The sequence below is a fragment of the Motacilla alba genome, chromosome 6 (genome assembly GCF_015832195.1).
Source record: "Motacilla alba alba isolate MOTALB_02 chromosome 6, Motacilla_alba_V1.0_pri, whole genome shotgun sequence".
NCBI classification, from domain to species: Eukaryota; Metazoa; Chordata; class Aves; order Passeriformes; family Motacillidae; genus Motacilla; species Motacilla alba.
In genome coordinates, this window is record NC_052021.1 from 24,077,884 (window position 1) to 24,096,546 (window position 18,663).

General features: G+C 43.8%; 1 protein-coding gene across 6 annotated transcripts in view; it reads right to left on the reverse strand.

Moving 5' to 3' along the window:
- Positions 1 to 18,663, reverse strand: part of SH3PXD2A (SH3 and PX domains 2A) — a 248,561-nt gene that overhangs the window by 128,908 nt on the left and 100,990 nt on the right. For all 6 annotated transcript variants that reach the window (XM_038141673.1, XM_038141674.1, XM_038141672.1 and 3 more), the window contains one exon: positions 11,837 to 11,928. In XM_038141673.1, coding sequence (XP_037997601.1) covers positions 11,837 to 11,928 — 92 coding nt within the window. The remainder of the gene's footprint in view (positions 1 to 11,836; positions 11,929 to 18,663) is intronic.

The window sequence follows — 18,663 nt, forward strand, 5'->3', positions numbered from 1 at the left end:
AAAATTCTCTGTTTGCTGATATTAATTCAGTCTTCTCTCAAACACTGCTTATCCTGCCAGAGATCAGGATGTATTGGGCAATAAACCAGGGCTCAGTAGTTTATATGCCTATCCACAAAAACACTAAATATAAACTACTTGTCAGGAATCTGCAAGGACAAAATTTTCTGATTTATGAGGATGCCAAATGATTGAGCCAAGACTGTATTAAAAAAAACCCAACAACAACAACAAAAAAAAAACCTTAAGAGAAAGCAAGCAAAAAAAGGAAGAGAAAAGAGTACTAATTATATAAATCACCAGAGACCAGCCTTCCATAAGAAAAGGGGGAAAGGGACTGCTCCTATGATGCCTATTTCATCCCTTGCCTAACAATCCAAAAGCACATAACTTTCAAAGAACTGCATTTTTTCACAGGCTGGAAACACCACAAAGCATCCTTCATCAGCCTGGCCTTTTGGCTGTTCTCCTTCTCCAAATGCAAATTCTACATCTGGAAAAAGCAGTAATCCTCTCTCCTGCCTGAAAGCCTCCTTTTATCTCCATTCTCCTCAGAACTCCTACTTCTTGCAACTCCTCACTCTGACATACTACTTTATTGAAGGGATTCAAGGCTTTCTGCTCATCTGCTGAATGTCTGCCTCTCATTAAAACCCAGGCTCACCTTTGGAGCTCTCTCACTCGTCAGCACAGGTCACCCTGTCCTCCCTCTGCCAAGCATCTGTAACACAACTCCCTCCTGAACACTCAGAGGAGCATGAGCGCGGTAACAATGAACATTAACAGAAGCTTATTTATCAGGGCTGGCAAGAAAAGCATCTCATTAGCTGGGATGGCCTGTGCAGCTCGGCCACGGGGCTGCTCCTCCCCAGGGGATGACACTGATGCATCAGGAGCATTGCTAACGCCCCTAAGTGCCCGTCCCACAGAGCCCGGCTTTGTGCATTGACACAAACAATGAGAGAGCTTTCCACTGACCTCTGGCTGCAAGAGTTTACAGCTGTGTGCAGCGTTCTGGCAGCAGCCTGGCCCTCTGCTTCACTGCAGAGATATCTGTGGAGGTGAAGAACTAAGCCAGACCCTGCAAGATGCCTCAGCATCCAGGTCACCAGCTGCAGGGACTGCAGAAGTCCTGTGCAAGCTGAAGAACCTTGTCATTGGGACTACAGAAAGAGCTCAGTTCTCTTACTCATGTGCTACCCAAATTTAGGAGCTGTGTTGCTTAAATGTCCCATCTTGTAGGAAGAAATCAGAACACTGGCAAAGTGTACCAGTTCCCACTACAAGAGTAAAAGCTGCCCCAGTTACTACTTGTTTTGCATTTGCCCTTACTTTCAGGGGTTGATGACAGCCTTACACCCCACTTTCTGCTCCTGTGTTCCGAATTGCTGAACTAATTCTCCTCACTTGGGGTGAAAATTCACGGCACCACTGCCAGTGTCACAGTGCTGTGGCTGGGCTTTTTCACAGCAAAGCCCTTCCTGCTCCTCCTTTACTTCCCAAATATTCTCAATGCCCCAACCAAGGGTTGCACCAGGGCTTACACTTTAATGCATTCATGAGTTCTTTTTCTGCTTGCCAGATGCTGGCACAGGAGAAAGGGATCATGCACATGGCTGATGCTGTCCCAGAGCTGCCCACTGGAAGAGTTGAGGAATTATGTAGGCAGAACCAGACACACCTCAGGACTGCCAGAGGCAGATCAAGTCCCAGCCCAGAGACCCGGGCACCACTGCAGAAGGGGCCACCTGCAAAGCTGTCTGCCAGATGTCTCTGAACACGTTTGTGCACTCCACAGTCATCCTGCTCCTCAGCAGAGCCAATGAGAACTATTTGATTTCAGGGATTTGGGACCACGTTTCAACAGGAACTGAGAGGTTCATTTTTAGTTAAATGTTCTCATGAAAAGAAAACTCTTTTAGTCAGATTTAGAGGATAATTGACATCTCCATAAAATGGTCTGTTTTGAAATTTTAGCATCCTCAAGATCTATGCAGCTTCCCTAGAAAGAAAGGATGATGTTGGTGAGGATTGTTGGTAAGGATTTCCTTCTGATCCTTAGGAAAAGGACCAGCAATCTATCCAATGGGGAGCAGCAGAGACAGCAGCACTGCTAATTCACTAGTGCCCCAGGAGAACTTCAAGCCTCTGATGAACACTGTCTCTGGCATGAGTCACTCACACTTCACTCCGGGCATGCTTGGATGGGAAAGGAAAAGGTTTATCTTTTAGATATGCTGCCCCAGCTGTTCTAATCCTACAGCTGTTGCCATGGTTGACTTCTCATAAAGCAAAATATACTTTTTTGGTCCCCACCATTCAACATTTTATTCTTCTTTTATATTTTCAAGTACTAGCTATCTCAGGTTACTGGTGATTTTTTGTGGTGGCTCCCAAACAAGCCTGAGCTGTTCTGACTTTTCAAACCCACAAGACTGTAATTGAAAGCAAATGTAATCAGACATACACAATGTTCTGAGGCTCACCACAGTGCACTGCAGTCAGCATTACTGGAGTGGCTATTAAAACTCCTTGGAGCTGGGAAGAAATACAGCTTGCAAGAATCCAGCAAATAACCAGCATTTATTAGATTATACTAAAGTATTGCAAAGCCACAGTCAATCCTCTATTCACTATACATCTAAGGTCTGTTTAAATGAACATCGTCCTGGGCTTAGGCCAATTGTTTTAAGAGATGACCAAGGAAACAAGGAAAGAATTCTACTTCTAACACAGCAAATTCTGCAATCCTTACATCACTGTCAATCTCATATTGTCCATTACTGTCAGCAGGGTCATTCCAATCAAACTCTGCATAACTGGAAAAACAAAGGGTATCTTTGAACCCAGACACACAGCTCTAGCTGGAGATAAGCAGTAGCAAATCCCTTCCATAAAACTCCCCAACAAGATGCAAGCATTAAAAGAGAGGGTGGTGGTGTGATTGGGGGGGAGGGGGTGGTTAATTGAATTCCCACTGCCTCTTGAGTCTGCACTTAAAAGCAGGTCTAGGGTTATCTGTGAAATTTCAATTAAATCAAAAGCTTTGATAACATGATAAGTCATTCCAGAGTTTGGAGTCAAAACACGTTGTCATTTGATCCTCTGCTTGTGTTTCTGGGAACAGCACGCATGAAAGACAGTCAGCAGCAGACCAGTCAGGAAGATGGAAAGGGTGGAAATGAATCTACTAATAGATCACTGTGTCTCCTTTAGCCAGAGCCACTTCAGGTCTGGTATTTTTTTATATATATACAGAGTCCTAAAGGTACCCCATTTCTCAAGAGACAGAAGACAGAGCAAAAGAGATCACCTGGGACATGTGCAGCACTCCAGGGGATGGCTCCCTACTGCCACAGAAGTTGTGGTTTTTTTCCCAGGCTTGCTGTAAACAAGATTTTTACCTGCAACAGCACTGGGAGCTGAATGCAAATCTCTGTGACAGACACAAAACACTGAGCCCTGTGTATGTGATGGAATGGATATCTAGCACAAACTCTTTGGTGGCCTGAGATGAACAGGGAAAGACAGGTACACTGAAAAATAATAATATGATTCAACCAAGCCAGAACCAAAACTTAGTTCTCATCTCAACAAAATGCAGGTGAGGCAGCAGCTCTCCAGAGAGACATGCTTTACCTGTTGTTCAGCACCCTTTGATTGCTAAGGCTTCCTCCTCTCTCCAGAGGCAACTGCTGTATGAGAAGGGCAGTGCCAGAGACTCTCAAAGTCCTGTTTACTGAGGAACATCACCTCTGCTTACCAGCGTTTAGACAGCAATGCTTCACCTTAAATAAATATGAGATTCCAACTCCACCTGGCCTGTGGTGGTCAACAGCATTAAAATACATTGTAAACAACGCCGCCCCTTGTCACACAGAGTGCAGCCTGATAAATTCCTATCAACATAATGGGATGCCTTACCTTGCCCCCAAACAGTTCAAAATCACACACAGGGCCACACTAGGCATGTGTACATGAGACTTTTATAACCACTGAGGCTACTGATCCTCAACAGTGCCAAAAACAAAGGAACTCTTCAGACAAACAATGTCAAAATTAAACAGCAATCAACAGAGAGAGCAGACCACTGAAAAATCTCATCTGACCCCATGCACCCATCGGGGATAACATATCACCCTGGCAACAACCACCCCATTAAGCATGTCTGTCCCCAGAACCTTCCTCTTCAGAGTGAAAGATCTTCATTAAACAATAGTGTGACCATACTATAGACACAGCCATGACAGGCTGAGTTCTTCTCTGTGATACAATCATATCTGCTACGCAAGCTGCCTATTCTTGCTTTCCAGAGATGTGGCACACAGAGGACAAGACAGGCTATACTCAACTCTGTCATGTTAGTGAATAGAAAACTCCACCCCAGCTCCTCCTGCCTGGCAGGGGATAAGTCAATGGTGACAGTGTGCAATTAACCTGCCAGCAGGGGCTCACCAGAGCAAGAAATCCAGATAAGAAGAGGAAGTCCCAGTCCCTCATCCTCTCCTCAGTTCCAGGCTTATCCACAAAGAACACGAGGACCAGACCCTTCTCTTCTGTATGGAGATAAAGATCTCTTCTGTGTCTATCAGCAGAGGCAATTCAACCCTGTGGGCTGCAAACCAAGCATCACCTGCCTTTAAACAGAGAACTCCAGAAGATCCCCTGTCATTGAGCCAAACCTCTCTAGAACTGTGTGCTCAAGGATAACTGCACCTCAAATCCTTAACAACAAGCTTGATAATCTCTGAATCCAGTTATTTTGGTTCTGATCCAATCCTGCCTCATTAGGCCCGGTTCCCCCCACTGCTATAAACAAATAAATTTACTGTTTTGACTTTCTAACTGGTTTTGCATCTAGGAGCACCAGCAGAACAAGCTTTCCTGACAGATTTTGGAAGTAACGTTTCTTCCAACATTGAGTGATGATTTTTTTAAAACAAATTATTTTTGTAAGTGGTCATTTCTAAAACTGTATTATGGAAAGAATGGGGTTACCAGAATCAAATCCTCTTAGCAAATCTCTGAAACCTAAACTCTGCAATCATTCTGCAGGTAGAGCCAGAAGATGTAAGAGGCCTTTCCAACATCACAAAATAAATCAATGAGACAGTAAGGAGCAAATTTCCCAGTGCCCTGCATTAACCACTCAGCTTCTCCAGAAAAAAGAAATTTTATGGTTTATGTTAAACAGTAAGCAAACTATTACTTTCTAATCTACAAAATAGGCACTGGCAAATTATCAGCAGTGATTGCTCCTTTAGGACATGATTAAAATTACTGGACAGGAAAAAAGATCTTGAGCCAACATGTTTGGCATTTAGTTTTTCTAAAGACAACATCTCTGCATTTCAAAACACCTCTGAGTCACTAATCTTCTACAGTGAAATAATTTTTTTTAATTTGTGCTCATAAACAGTGAACTTTAACTAGCACTGACACTCTCTTGTGTTTCACCCCAGCAAGGCAGTGTCCAGTGCCACTGCTGAAGCTGCTGGGTGTTGGCAGAGCTCTAATCTCATTCTCATACTGATGAATTTCAAGTAACTCTGTTTATTCTTAGTCCATCCTGTGCCCATGACAGCAGCCTGGTTATAACCAATCCAGGCAAAAGCTATTTCTGTACACTTGGCTGCCAGTGCCAAGTGTCAGTACATTAAACTGTCTTTGCTCCTCTCAGCTCTGTGTCCTTTCACAGTCAGGCCTAAAAGCATGAGCCAACCCAAATGTGATACCCAAGGCAAGGGATAAAAGTTCATGTTGCTCCAGCTGCCATTTTTCTATAGGTTTTTTTTCTGGTTGCTGAACATATTACATTTAACATCCTTTCAGTTTTCCCCCAGGTTTATTATTTTATATTTATCTATGTGTAATTTCTTTTTTCATTTTCTGAAAGACTAGCAAAAAAAAAAAATTCAATCTTTTCTCAGGAAGGCTGAGTTTTATTTGCTGGTATCACCAATGCTGCAGCCAGTAGCAAATTTCAATACCCTCCATTTGATATTCCAGTCCAAATCAGTTTATATGCTACAAACAAAAGGGAAAGCCCCATGTGAAACTGAAGAAGAGAACAAGTAATGAATCTCTTATTTCCTTTTTTCCATTCCTGCATTGGCTTAGTTTATTTAAGATAACGATCTCCAAGCCTTCCAGAGATCAGGAGCACTGATGAAAGGCAGCACACACAGGGGCAACCACAGCCTCACCTGACCGTGGCCCAGAGACTGAGCTCCTGCTCTTGGGGGCACAGCTGGGGATTGGCCACACTTGCCTCCTCTGCTCTTGGGCTGCCTGACCTCTCAGCCACGGATTGTGACAGTCCCACGCTGTGAGCAGGACACTGAAAAGCACCTCTGAGAGCTTAAAGCCAAAGAGACATTTTTTTCCCACAAATTTAGGTGCTGAGGCCAAATATTACTACTAAATACAGCCCTAAACCAAGCATATTTCAGAAAATAAACACAGGTGCTCTACTACACTGGAGCTGTGGTACTAATTCCCAGTGAACTCAGTGAGAGCTGGGTGACTAATTAGGAGTGGCCAAGAAAGGCTCTTGGCAATAACAGCCCTAATGCTTTCTTGCATCCTCAGCTACCTAAACCTCGGTGAATAAATAATTCTTTGAGAATATTAAATTTTTCTTCCCTTCAAGACAGTGGGTTTTAACTGCCTTATCCTGTCTGTCACAATCTTTAATCAGAACTTTTTCCACTCTGTGTTTCATAATTTACTTCCCAGGTAAAAAAAAAAAAAAAAAATCAAAGAAAAATAAAACCTCTATCTCTTTTCTGATTTTCCATTTTTTAGGGAAAATAATTTCCATTCTGCCTCTCTCAAGTGGAAGAGATTACCCAAATAAAATGTGTGCATTGAGCAGTCACAGTAACTGTGCCAAGTTCAGACTCTAACACCAATTGTCATCAACTGGTGCTGAGCACGTTCCTAAATGATGTGGAAATTATCTGTACTGCAAGTCCTGCAAGAAAGAGCAATCACAAAAAAAGAATGCCAGCTTTCCTCACAGCACATCTGCTCAGAGATTCAGCTGTCCAATGTACTGGGAAACAAAATTCAAAAGCAATAAAAGATAAGTGAAATATAAGCAATGAAATAAAAGGGATGAAATGTAAGAGAAAATATTTTCATAATTTCAAACAAATCAGAATAAATACAGATATTTTGCTCATGAAAAGTTTTCCTCCTCTACCAATAGGTAATTGAATCGTTATTACAGAGCAGATCTGGGAAACAGAAATAATTGTATGTAGACACAGACATGCTTATGGACAGAAAATAGTGTATTAGGGAGTTGTGCTTGAGCACCAATACACTCATAAACTAAAGCAGCTTCCTTAACATGGCCCCTTCATTACCCTGGCTATTTCTGTTCAGCATCCTTATCAGGAATTGTAATACATGAAGAATAAGATGAGAGTGCATCTTCCATTTTACAGTGGCTGCCTGGCATCAGAGCATTCAAGTGCTACACCAATATTTATTTGATAGAGATATGATCAGTAAAGCTCCTGGCTACAGACTACAATAGAGCATTTCTGCTCTTTAGTAAAGGCACCTTCAGCATTAACTGCATTTTCTGCATGAACCCTCATAATATGTCATGTACCTGTAAGTTCCCTAGCTTTTCTGGATTTGCATATTGTTTGAAAATTGCTTTATGATTCTCACAGGAAAATTATTCTCAGATACTGAACACTGCTTTAAATTCAGCTGATAATATTGTTAGTGGTGGTTTAAACAGAAATCTTGTTTGAGACTGCATGCATTTCTATAGAGGGAAGTATTGGAGAACTGAATTCTTGGCTCTTGATCTGCTCTTTAGACTGGGTCTAGACATGAAGAAAAAACAAACTCTCACAAGAGTGGTCTGGCTGTGATACTTTGAAACTCACTGCAAAAAAAAGCCCTAAGACCAGTAAACCATATGCAATGTCTAATTGATTAATCCTACTTTTTGGGTATTTCTGTTATTTCTAGTAAAATAGAATCATTTAAAAAATTGGTTTCTGAGATTTTGTTTGTTGACTGTGAGCCCTGGCCTGACCTCAGCCTTGAGTTTAAATCCCCAGCAGAAATCTGAAATTAATCTACCTCTGGTTTAGTTATCAGTAATTATAATTATTAACAGAAGTACCCACTAAATGAATGGTTTTTTAGTGACATGGTGTTTACTTAGAAGAAAGGATAAATAAAAACACACTTCCTTCTTACCTCACAGCATCCTTTCCCATGGCAGTGCAGGATCTGGCCCTTACACGGGCACGGTAAAGGACGCAAGCCCAGCCATGTGCCTACAGACACAGGCGTTTGCCCAAACACTGAAATGTCACATATTGGAAACAGAGGCAGTTGAGAACTGCTCCTCCTGTTCCAGGGCTGATGGTGTGAAGCTTACTTTCCCTGCAGCTAACCCAGGGGGTGGAGTGAGAGCAGACAAACAGCTGCCCCAGGAACACTGTCACTGGAGCTCCCAACCCTGCCTGGCACATCACTGCTCCCATGGCCCTCCAGCTCCCTTGCAAAAGCCGTGCTTTCACCATGTGGAACAGCCTGAGAATGCTCCCAGACCATTCCACATAGGAATCTAGTGTCCTCCTATCGTCTCTCCCATGCCACATGAAGGAAACCTGCTGTTGGAACTATCTGGCCTGGAGCTACCTCCACCAGCAGGAGCAGGCTTGGAGGAGACTGTCAGCCACTACAAATGCTTAGATTTCTTGAGACGTCTCTCCAGCTCTCTGCCTGTGAGCTGCTGTACCCAGGAGAGATTTAATGGGCTGGAAGAAATACCTTCTGCCTATTGTCACAGGACTCGAAAGCCTGGACCACCACCAAAACAGGAAACAGAAAACCTAAGCTGTGAATTCAAGCGAACAAATTGGCCAGATTGTGAGAGCATTGGGAAAGGCCAGCTTTTACTGCAGCTGCACTGGGAGCTGCTCAGCACTGCGGGCAGTCAGCACGGCAGCAGGAGGAAATGACTCTGTAGGGAGCAGCCAGCGAGCCAAACACGGCACAACCCGGGCAGGACCGCACAAGGAAGCAGGGAGGAGGCAAGGGCAGGGCAGATGAATGGTTGTAAGGAAGAAGGCAGCAACACATTTGTAAAAGAGCCTAAGGAGCTGCAGGGGAATTTTGGTGTCTTTCAGGACAATAGGAACAGAAGTGAAGAGCTCAGCTTTGTGGCTGAGTTAATGCAGCGCTACATAGATTAGTGCACCATTGCAAGCCATGGCTCAGCAATTAAAGGCATGGATACCTCTCTGCACATCCCAGCTGCAAGGTAAACTAGACATTTTTTTGTCTCCTCCCTCGAAGTTTAAGCTTCCAAGTATTTCTGTCTGGAAGCACAGGTTTAGTCACTGACACGCAATAACTCAATGGACTCTCTGGGCTCAACAACCCAAATGCCCATGGGATTAAGGTTACACTCCTGAAAATTAGTTAGTTAATTAAACCCTAGGTCAGGCTTTGTCTTATGAGGCCAAGCTGCTGCAGGAAAAAAAAAAAAACAAACCAACAAAACTGAGCAGGTCAGCATGAAACTAAAGATCATCTCATTGTGCACAGAGAGGAGACATGCAGACAGCACAAGCAATTCTGTTCTCTGCCCCTTGGTGGCCGAGTCACTTGCTTATTGTTCTTTAACCCAGCAAGCTGAATGCCAATGTCTATGCTGACAGAGCAACATACAAACCATCTCTATGCTGAGGGCTAAAAGAAGCAGCTGAAGAAACAGATAACATAATTAGGATACATAGATAATGTAATAACATCTAGGATAGCCTAGATGCTGCCTCCAGGCTACAGCCCTACCTCCAGTGAGAGGAATGATGAACCATGAGGTCCAGGGAAGACTGAATTCACAGGGCTTGGGCACCACTGGCTCATTGTTTCTGGAGGGGCTTGGCAGAGTAAGAAAACAAGGGAATACTCTGGGATTTCTCTGGAATCATGCTCCTTCCTGCAGTGCCTGCTGAGGTTCAGAATCGCCCTGGAGGTGTCCTTCCCCCAGACCCTACACAGTGGTCCAGTGAGCCTCAGATCTCCTCCCTTCCCCCTCAGTTCACAGAAGAAAAACACTAAGATGTTTCCGTTGGCTTTTACATCATCTTTTTGTAGAGACTAATCTTCAGTTTCAACAATACATCTTTTGTGAAGCACTCCCAGCAGAAACCTTAGACACCTTCCCTAAGATCTGTTTGCTTACAGAAGACGAGGTAGGATTTGTTTAAACCCAGCTAGATTAATGTTTTGCAGACATTAGTGAAGTGAGATTTAATCAGGTTATTGCTCTACATTTTCCAGGGAAATAAATCACACTTATTACTAGGTTGGAATAGGATGCAAGGCTTGGGCTGAGAACATTTAGTCTTTTTTGTTTTTCCAGAGGGGAGTGAAGGGATAACTTGAAAATTCTTGCAAGGCTGTCAAACACGCCCTCTACAACTTTGAGCAGGGACAAGGGATGCAAGCCATAATGGTTAGTGTACACCTAGGGGTGGGCCTGGGCCCCAGGCTGCTGCCTTGCAGAGGTGCTGTAGGGTCTGCATCAGTACAGAAAGCAGACAGGAGTTTCAAGCAGACTCATAACCTCCATTTGAGATCCTCCATGTGAACTCTTCCATAACTCTTAGGACCTAACTCCTCTTCTCAGTGTCTGTTTCTGCCACATGTGTCTGCATTGCAAATGGTGTGTTGTGGGATCAAGCAACCTTTGCAAACCTACTTGCAGACCCTAAATGGAAACTCTCAGTGACACTAGTGGTGTTTTCTTTAGTACACATGTTAACACATCTCCTTGTACAAACCCATGCATGTGCAAGAAACAAAGTCTGGGAAATCAAATCGCAAAGGTCCTCCTCTCTTTTTCACCAGCATGAGAGCAGACAGCTGAAGCCAATACAAATCTTTCCAATAATTGCAGGTTTGTATGTGCTGAAGTGCCCAAAGCCCACAAGCTTTGCATCCATTTCCCCTTATCCAGTGGGCTGTGCAAACATGGGAGAAAGCAAATTACGGTAACACAGCCTGCAATCAGGTTTCAAATCACGCAACAAAGCAGCACAAAACACAATGGGACCAAGTCAAAATCTTATTGCAGAATACAATTAAATATATCCTGTTTGGGATGAAAGAGAAAAGGAAATACCAGGCAAGGCAGCACTGTTGCTTGTAAATACCCTCCTGCCAATGCCTTCCCTGGATAAATGAGCCCTACAGACCCTAAGTGCATCAGCATGAATCAGCCTGTCTGCTCCAAGGTAAAGGCTATGATTCTGTCTCGTGTTTAATGGGAACTCTTTCCCTCCTTCTTTTCTTGGCTTCCTGCTCAGAAAAAATAGACTCTCCAGAGACAATTTTGGATCTGGACCACAATCTTGCTCCCTACCGATAACTAAGTATCTCTGGGCAGGAGTACATTTAAAGAAGCAGCTGGTAATTATGAGCCAAGTGCTTACTGGCAGGATTTCCCCCTGCTACCGAGCCAATGCTTTTTGGGAACTAAATGACTCTTTGGTGATAACTATCAGGTAAAACCTACAAACCAGGGGAGGTTCCCTCATTAGAACCATGAGCAAGAAACAATGCAAAGGTGGGTGGAGGATGGCTGAAAATTGTGTCTGAGGGCTGCTTGACTTCCCTGTCCTCCACTCGCCCAAAGTGGTTGTGTGTAACTGCTGGGCATTTTCTGGGTAGTACTTGGAAGCTACAAAATCTGTTCCCACGTCTATAGCAGTAATGAAAACAAATTACCATTTCCTTCCAGCTAATCAAAATGTACTGAGCAGCACTGGAAAACCACCACAACACTTACTCTTTTGGAGGGTTAAGGTCTTCTGGGCGAGCCTCGAAGAACCTGAAGACTTCATCACACTGTGAAATATGGGGAGGAAGCCGAACCAGTGCCTGCAAAACAAAACAGAGAGTGAGAAGCACTTACACATAAGCCAAGTTTGGAACATGGCCCCAAACATCTAAACTGCCAAGCATGAGGAGGCAAAACAGTCCTGGCAGGGGGAAAGAAATACTGAAGAACAGCAGCACAAATGGCTGCTTACCTGAGAAGAAAGGAAACAACAAGCCTTGACTGCAAATGTCAGGTAGGAAGTAATGAATTCAGACAAGCAACAGTTCTTAGAATCAGCCAATGTCATTTATTTTGCCATGTGCTCAAGAGCAGAGTTTGGTCCATAAGTGCAAAACCATGACGCTGCACAGATCAGTGCTCTGTGGCTGGGACAGTCTGTGACATGGGCTTGCACAGCACCTCAAACACTGAGGTTAGGGCTTACAGGCCTTGTATCAATGCACACAAATTCAACACCCACTCAGACAACTGATTAATGTGCTCCATAAAGCTTTCCATGAAGCACTGTCCACACAAAAAGCAGAGTTTGCTAAAAAAACCCATAACCAAACCAAACAACAATTTGCTCCTAAATTAACAGGAAAGGAAGTTTGATTAAGTGTCCGAAAAAAACAAATCAAACCCAACCAAAACACAGAGAGGCTTTTTCTGCATAAAGGAGGTTGGTTGCACAGCACATCCTGGTTAACAGTGTCTGTTCCCTCGCCTCAGCAGAGGGACATGGCACTCGTCACATTCAGCAATAGCTAAGTACAGTCTGGGCATCAACCACATTATGTTGAAGTGTACTGGAAAGCAAGACCTAAAATAAGACAAGCACACAAGGCAGAAACATGCTGTGAATTTGCTGTTCAGAATCTAGAGATTTATGGTGCCAAAAGAAGTTAAAGAGCTGTCCCCAGCCCACAGAGATGGGGCAGCAGCTCTCACTGGCATGACTGGGAGACTGCCTCCAGAAATGACAAGCAGGAGAGGAAAAGAGGCTGGACTTCACCTCCTCCTGTGCTAAGTTATGCTGAAAATAGGCCACAGGTTAAATATAGACCAAGCTTCTTAGAATTGCTGTAAACCTGTTTGACAAAATGAGATTGTCTGGCTCTTCTCCTAGTTGAAAGTAAGACAAACAATCTTGAAAGACAGAAGAAAAATTGCACCAGAACTAAATGAAGATGCATTAGGTAAACAGGTTATATTAACCATGAGACATCTGACTGATCTTGGTCAGACACGCCAGAAGGCCCAACCAAAGCACAAAGGCAGGACAGGGCAGTTGGTTACCAACACAGCTGTTTTTAACCAGGCTTTAGAAGTGGCCAGATTTGTTTCCAAGACCACATTTGCTTGGAGATGTGAAGGAAAAGAGTTGCAAAAAGCCTGCTATGAAATTGTAGTCTCCAATATTAGATGATGGGGTTTTGTTTTGAGGTGTTCATAAATTCAAAGTCAAATGCTTCCACACCTACAGCTCTCCTTTCTTTTGTGAAGGGATGTTATAAGAACATTAGGAAAATCCATTTGGTATCACTAGGCCTGTGAAAAATGAGGCTCTGGCCTTTGGTCATGTGGAATTGCACTACAGAGCTGAAAAAGATGCCTTGCAAAGGAAGCAGCATCAGATGCAGAAGCTGGGCAACAGCTTGGGGGGTCCAAGTGCCAGGGTAAGGACCACTGGCTGCTGCACTAAGGCAGGATGAAATGGAACAGCTGGAAAGCTCAAGCACTTTTACAGGAACAAAGGATGCCCTGGTCTCCACCTCTGTTTGTTCAAACTTGTCTGAAAGTGTAACAAAGGTGTGAGCTCTGCCTTTTTTCTTACTGTACATAAATACCTGCATCCAGCTGGCAAACCAGGAATAACACTGGGAAGTCAGGAAGTGCCCAGGAACAGTAATGATCACAGCATGTTGAAAGAGCCATGCCTCACCAGCACGGGCTAACAAGAACATAAACAACATTTATTCATCTGCACCCCAAGCAAGAGACAGCAAAGCAATGCTGTCTAACCGACAGTGGATGGAGCTGATATTTAGCAATGGCTCTACTACTCACACCCTTTTTGGTTAGAGCAGGTTACTTAACCTCTTTTCATCAAATTCAGCTGGGATATATCTTCAGTTACCCCCTTACAATGCTGAGCAATAACACTTACCTAATCTGCAGAAAGGTTAGGAGGCTCAGATATTCAATCTCTACAGTGTGTTTTGAAATCCCAAAGGGCTCCATCTTGCAGAGTCAATGGGGCAGGAGCAAGCAGTGCAAATGATACGTATCATTACTAGAGAAACACAAATACCCGAGTTACACCCAGCGCGGGGGGTCTCGGGCACCAGATGCCTTCCCAAAGAGTCCCCACTTCCCTACAGGTCACAGGTGCTCACCTTCCCAAGAACCAGGATCCAGATGTCAATACTGAGCTGGAGCACAGACTGGATTTTTAGTGATGGAGGAATGCAAAGCTGCTGTGGAGATTTTTGTTTCTAAATCGAGGGAAGCTTTGGGAAATCTGAACCCCCTGAATCAGTGGTTGGCTGCCTGGAAATCCCCAGAAGCACCGTGGTCCTGCCAAGCTGAAGGGGGATAACTGAAAAGCACCTCTCTGACTCCAGGCTTTGCAGGGAGTGGATAAAAATCATCCAGTCATTTCCACACCCAGCCATCCACCCTCCCACCCTGGGGCAGGGCTGGCTCTTCTGCTTCTGAATCATCTCCCAATGTGCTGCAATTTCCAGCCTTATGCACAGAGATGGACTGAAATCCACCCCAGAGTAACTTGCCATTGCATGCTTTTTGGGAAGCTCAGGTGTAAAGTCAAACCAGTAATTTTTTATTTTTTTTTTTAAGGAACAAAACCCAAAGAAGTGGTAAGAAACTCTAAGAAATGGTAAAAAGAAAAAGTGCAACCAAGGGTATAAAACCAATCAGGATCCTTCTATTAGATTTTGAATAGCAGCAGGGAGCAGTGACACTGTTTAGCAAGACAAGTGTCTCTTCAGCAAATACACAACATTCACACGAACAAGTCAAAGCCAACACGATCCTGGTGAGCAAACAAAAAGTGCACTGAGGAGATCAGGGACACCACTGTCACTCTGCAAGGGGAAATGCAAGCTTCTGGCATTTCCAGCAAGACAGTTCCAGGGCAGAGCTGCAACAGCCTGAAGGAAAGGCTGCAGGGTCAAGGGAAGAAGTGTAAAGACAGAGAGGAACACAAAGGAGAGAAAAGACAGGGAAGTGACATTCTTCTGGAGATGTAGAAACACACAACTACAAACAGCAAGCATCCAGGAACAGCAAGGAACTTGCACAGGAAAGGTGAGAGATAAAAAGAGCCACCAAGAAGAACTCAGCTTTGCACAGGCTTTGAGTACTATCAGTAACAGCATGTTTCCTTGCTTGGCATGCAGAAGCGGACGTGCACTGCTCAGCCCTCACGCATCCCTCAGGAGATAGGCTTTTATGTGTCACTCCAGCCTGTAATCATGTCTGGCTCTGTATTACAGCTTACAGCCTTGCAGAGCAGGTGACTCAATAAGCTATTGAAAAGCTGTAACATTAGGCAGGGTGTGAGCAGGCAGCCCTTGGTGCTGGGGATGGCCAGCTACCCTCAGAGCACCGGCCCACCTGTGGAAAGCTGCTCTGTGCCACACACAGCAATCAAAGGCAGCAGAGCACCAGTGCAGGCAGGGGCTCATTGCTTAAGGTTACATGGACTGGAAACTGCTCTGTGGGACTGAATCACAGCTCCAAGGTTTCATGGAATACATACTCGTAAGGATGCGTTGAGTGCTGTGGGTTGCATTTTTGCATGTACATTTATAAAAACTGCAGAGATGTGTATATGCAGAAATGCACAGCGCATGTGCGTGTATATGCACAGAATGGTATTCACCCCCCTGAACTTCATGAGTCTTAAACAGGAGACTGGTCACACTTGTCTATCAACTTGCATTATTGCTAGAGAAAGAGCAGCATCTTCAGAGGGTGCTTTGTCTACCCCCTGCCATGGGTGTCTAGCTCTGGAAGGGGTGAATCATTGATTGTCTCCACACAGCCTTGCAAGACACTTCAGATGCACAGCTTTTAAATCCCTAATATCCAGTGGGTTTATTCCCAGCTCTGCATACAAATACACAGTGCCAGTTCATAGTACTGCACAGTTATGAATCCCTTACTTTTCCTCTAATTGTTTATCATTTTCATTAACATTCATCATTAGAGCCAGATGTTTGGGAATGGCCATGAGCCCAGCAAGGGGGAAGGTGCAATTAAAATAGATAATTTCTGAGAACAAAGAAATAAATAGTTTCATCAATATGAAAACACCTTCTGTTTGACTGAGAACCTCAAGCTTGAACTAAAGCACTGAAATGGTGGATGGCAAACACTGACAGGCAGGCAGAGAAGTGGATGAAAATGCATGGTGGTGGTTCAGACTGGAAAAGAAGTGGGAATTAATAAAGAATTGAGAAAAGGAGGAAAGAGAGTGCAGTTTTGGAAGTAACTGGAACATTGGCATGGAAGCACCATAACACAATGGAAAGCAAGGCTCTGCTCCAGATGCTGAGAAGAGTGTTGCAAAAAATTAACTCTCATTACTGCAGCCAGTCTAAATGCACTGGGATTCTGAAACATGGATTTAAAATGTCAGATCAAATTTGAAAGTATTTCACTAACAACAGATAATTTTTGAAAGTATTTCAGTTAAACTCCCATTCTTGATCAGGACTACTATTCCATCTTCAATCCAACTAGCTTAGTTGTACAACAGATAGAGAGAGAAATGTTTGTGTACCTGTCTTGACAAGTTCAAGGATTAAATCTTGAAAGAGAGGCAAGACTGAGAGACCAAGAGGGAGGTAACTATGTTTGTGAAGTACTGTCTCTCAAATAGTGAACATTAATAAAAGAATTACATTAATAAAAGTACTTCCTGGCACTGATGTGACTTGCTCATTTAATTTTTATTAAGGTGGTGTCCATTTGGGTACTCAAGCCTCACTACAGAAAAGCTCCTACGCTTCTACTTAAAACCATATCCAGCTTTATGGGACAGCATGAAGGCACGTGACAAACCCAGGTTAGTGTTTACGACAATGGGATGTTACATCTTAAGGTCTTTCCTGCACAAAGATGCTTCCCTCAATTAGGATCAGCACACACAAATATGGAATCAGCAAATTCTGGCCCGAGTTTTCCCAGAGTGCCGTGAAGGAACAGAGCGACGGTTTTGTGAACCACTGACCTGAAAGGTCTTTCTTGAAGACAGGATGGTGCATACTGGACAAACACTCACCAGAGGTGTGTTTGAGAGATCAAAAGCCTCATAAATAAAATGCCCCTTGGGAAGGGAGCTCTATGAAGTTGCTCTTTCTTTCACATTGGCAAAAATTCCTAAACAAATTTAGAAAATCAGGCCCAAAGAGCCCAGAAGACCTTAAATCACACCAAACTAATTCCAAGCCTACAGTTAAGAGGGAAATCATCCAGAGAGACTAATTCCAGTGGGCAGCACACATTTACTGGCAAAACACAGTTTGTTTGGTAACTCGCTCAGGTTACCAGTAAGGACATCCAGACTCTGCACTTTCATGTTGACAAATGAGAAAACTCCTGGAAATCTTCCCATGTATCCCACTCCTCTCATTTTCATTGCAACTTCAAAGTTTCTTGCAGCCTTAGCAAAACCACTGGCCTAGTTACCTCTGTGATGGCATTTCTCTAAGCTGCTACAATGCACTGGGAATAACCAAGCGTGAGGGGTACAGAGATCGAAGCTGTAGGGTCCAGAGGGATCATGCCCCTGATACAGAATCTTCTGCAGACCTCCCCTTATTGCCAAGTATCCCCACAAACTCTAAGATAGCCTCTGTCTGTTTCTGGCACAGAAACCACAACTTGCACAGAAACACTTGCACACAGCAGGAGTAAGACCTGCTTTCTCAGCCATGCAAATTGCCACACTGACAGACAGTCTGTAAAAACGACGAGACAACAAATGGTCAAACATTTGCATCCCCCATTTGTGCTTGAGCTTTCCAGGACAGGTGAAATGGATGGAGAACTCTTATCTTGCAAAAAAAACATGCCATGAACTCTGCATTTGAACCTGCCTCCCACTTTGCTGCCACACAGATTCCAGGGGACAGAGGTCTATTGTTTTGTTTATTCATTTTATTATCCCACATCACATTTATTCCATCAGCTTCACCCACATCATTCCAGCATAATTCTCTAATTTTTTCAAATTTGTGAGCCTACCCATTTGAGGATTAATATGGACATAAGCTTTGAACTCCTACCAGAAGTAGGACTAAACTTGTCAAAATTATGCTCTTGCTCTACAGCTCCATACAATTCTCTGAAGAGTCAAAACATCCACTGGAGAAGGGTAGAAAAGCAGAAAATGGGTACAAAGGCAAATTAAATACAAATTACAGTAAACTGCAAACAAAATGAAAAGACGCTACATCAGGCACAAGAAACACATGTGCCAGAGACCACTGGAGTAACATCCTGGAGAAGTCACTAAAGGTTTGTGATACTCAGTGCTGAGATTCACTGTGGCTGCTACTGGAGACAGGAAACACCAGGCCAGGGGAAACTGAGCTAATCCAACACTGCAGGGTCTCTGTTCACAAAGGCAGCATCTCTCAATACATGGATTAAGTAAACAGATTGGCTTCAGGGACATATCCAGTCATGTCTGGGCAGCAGCAGCAGATCTGGACCAAAGTGAAACCATTCTATGATTCTATGACCTGAGCCACACTTCA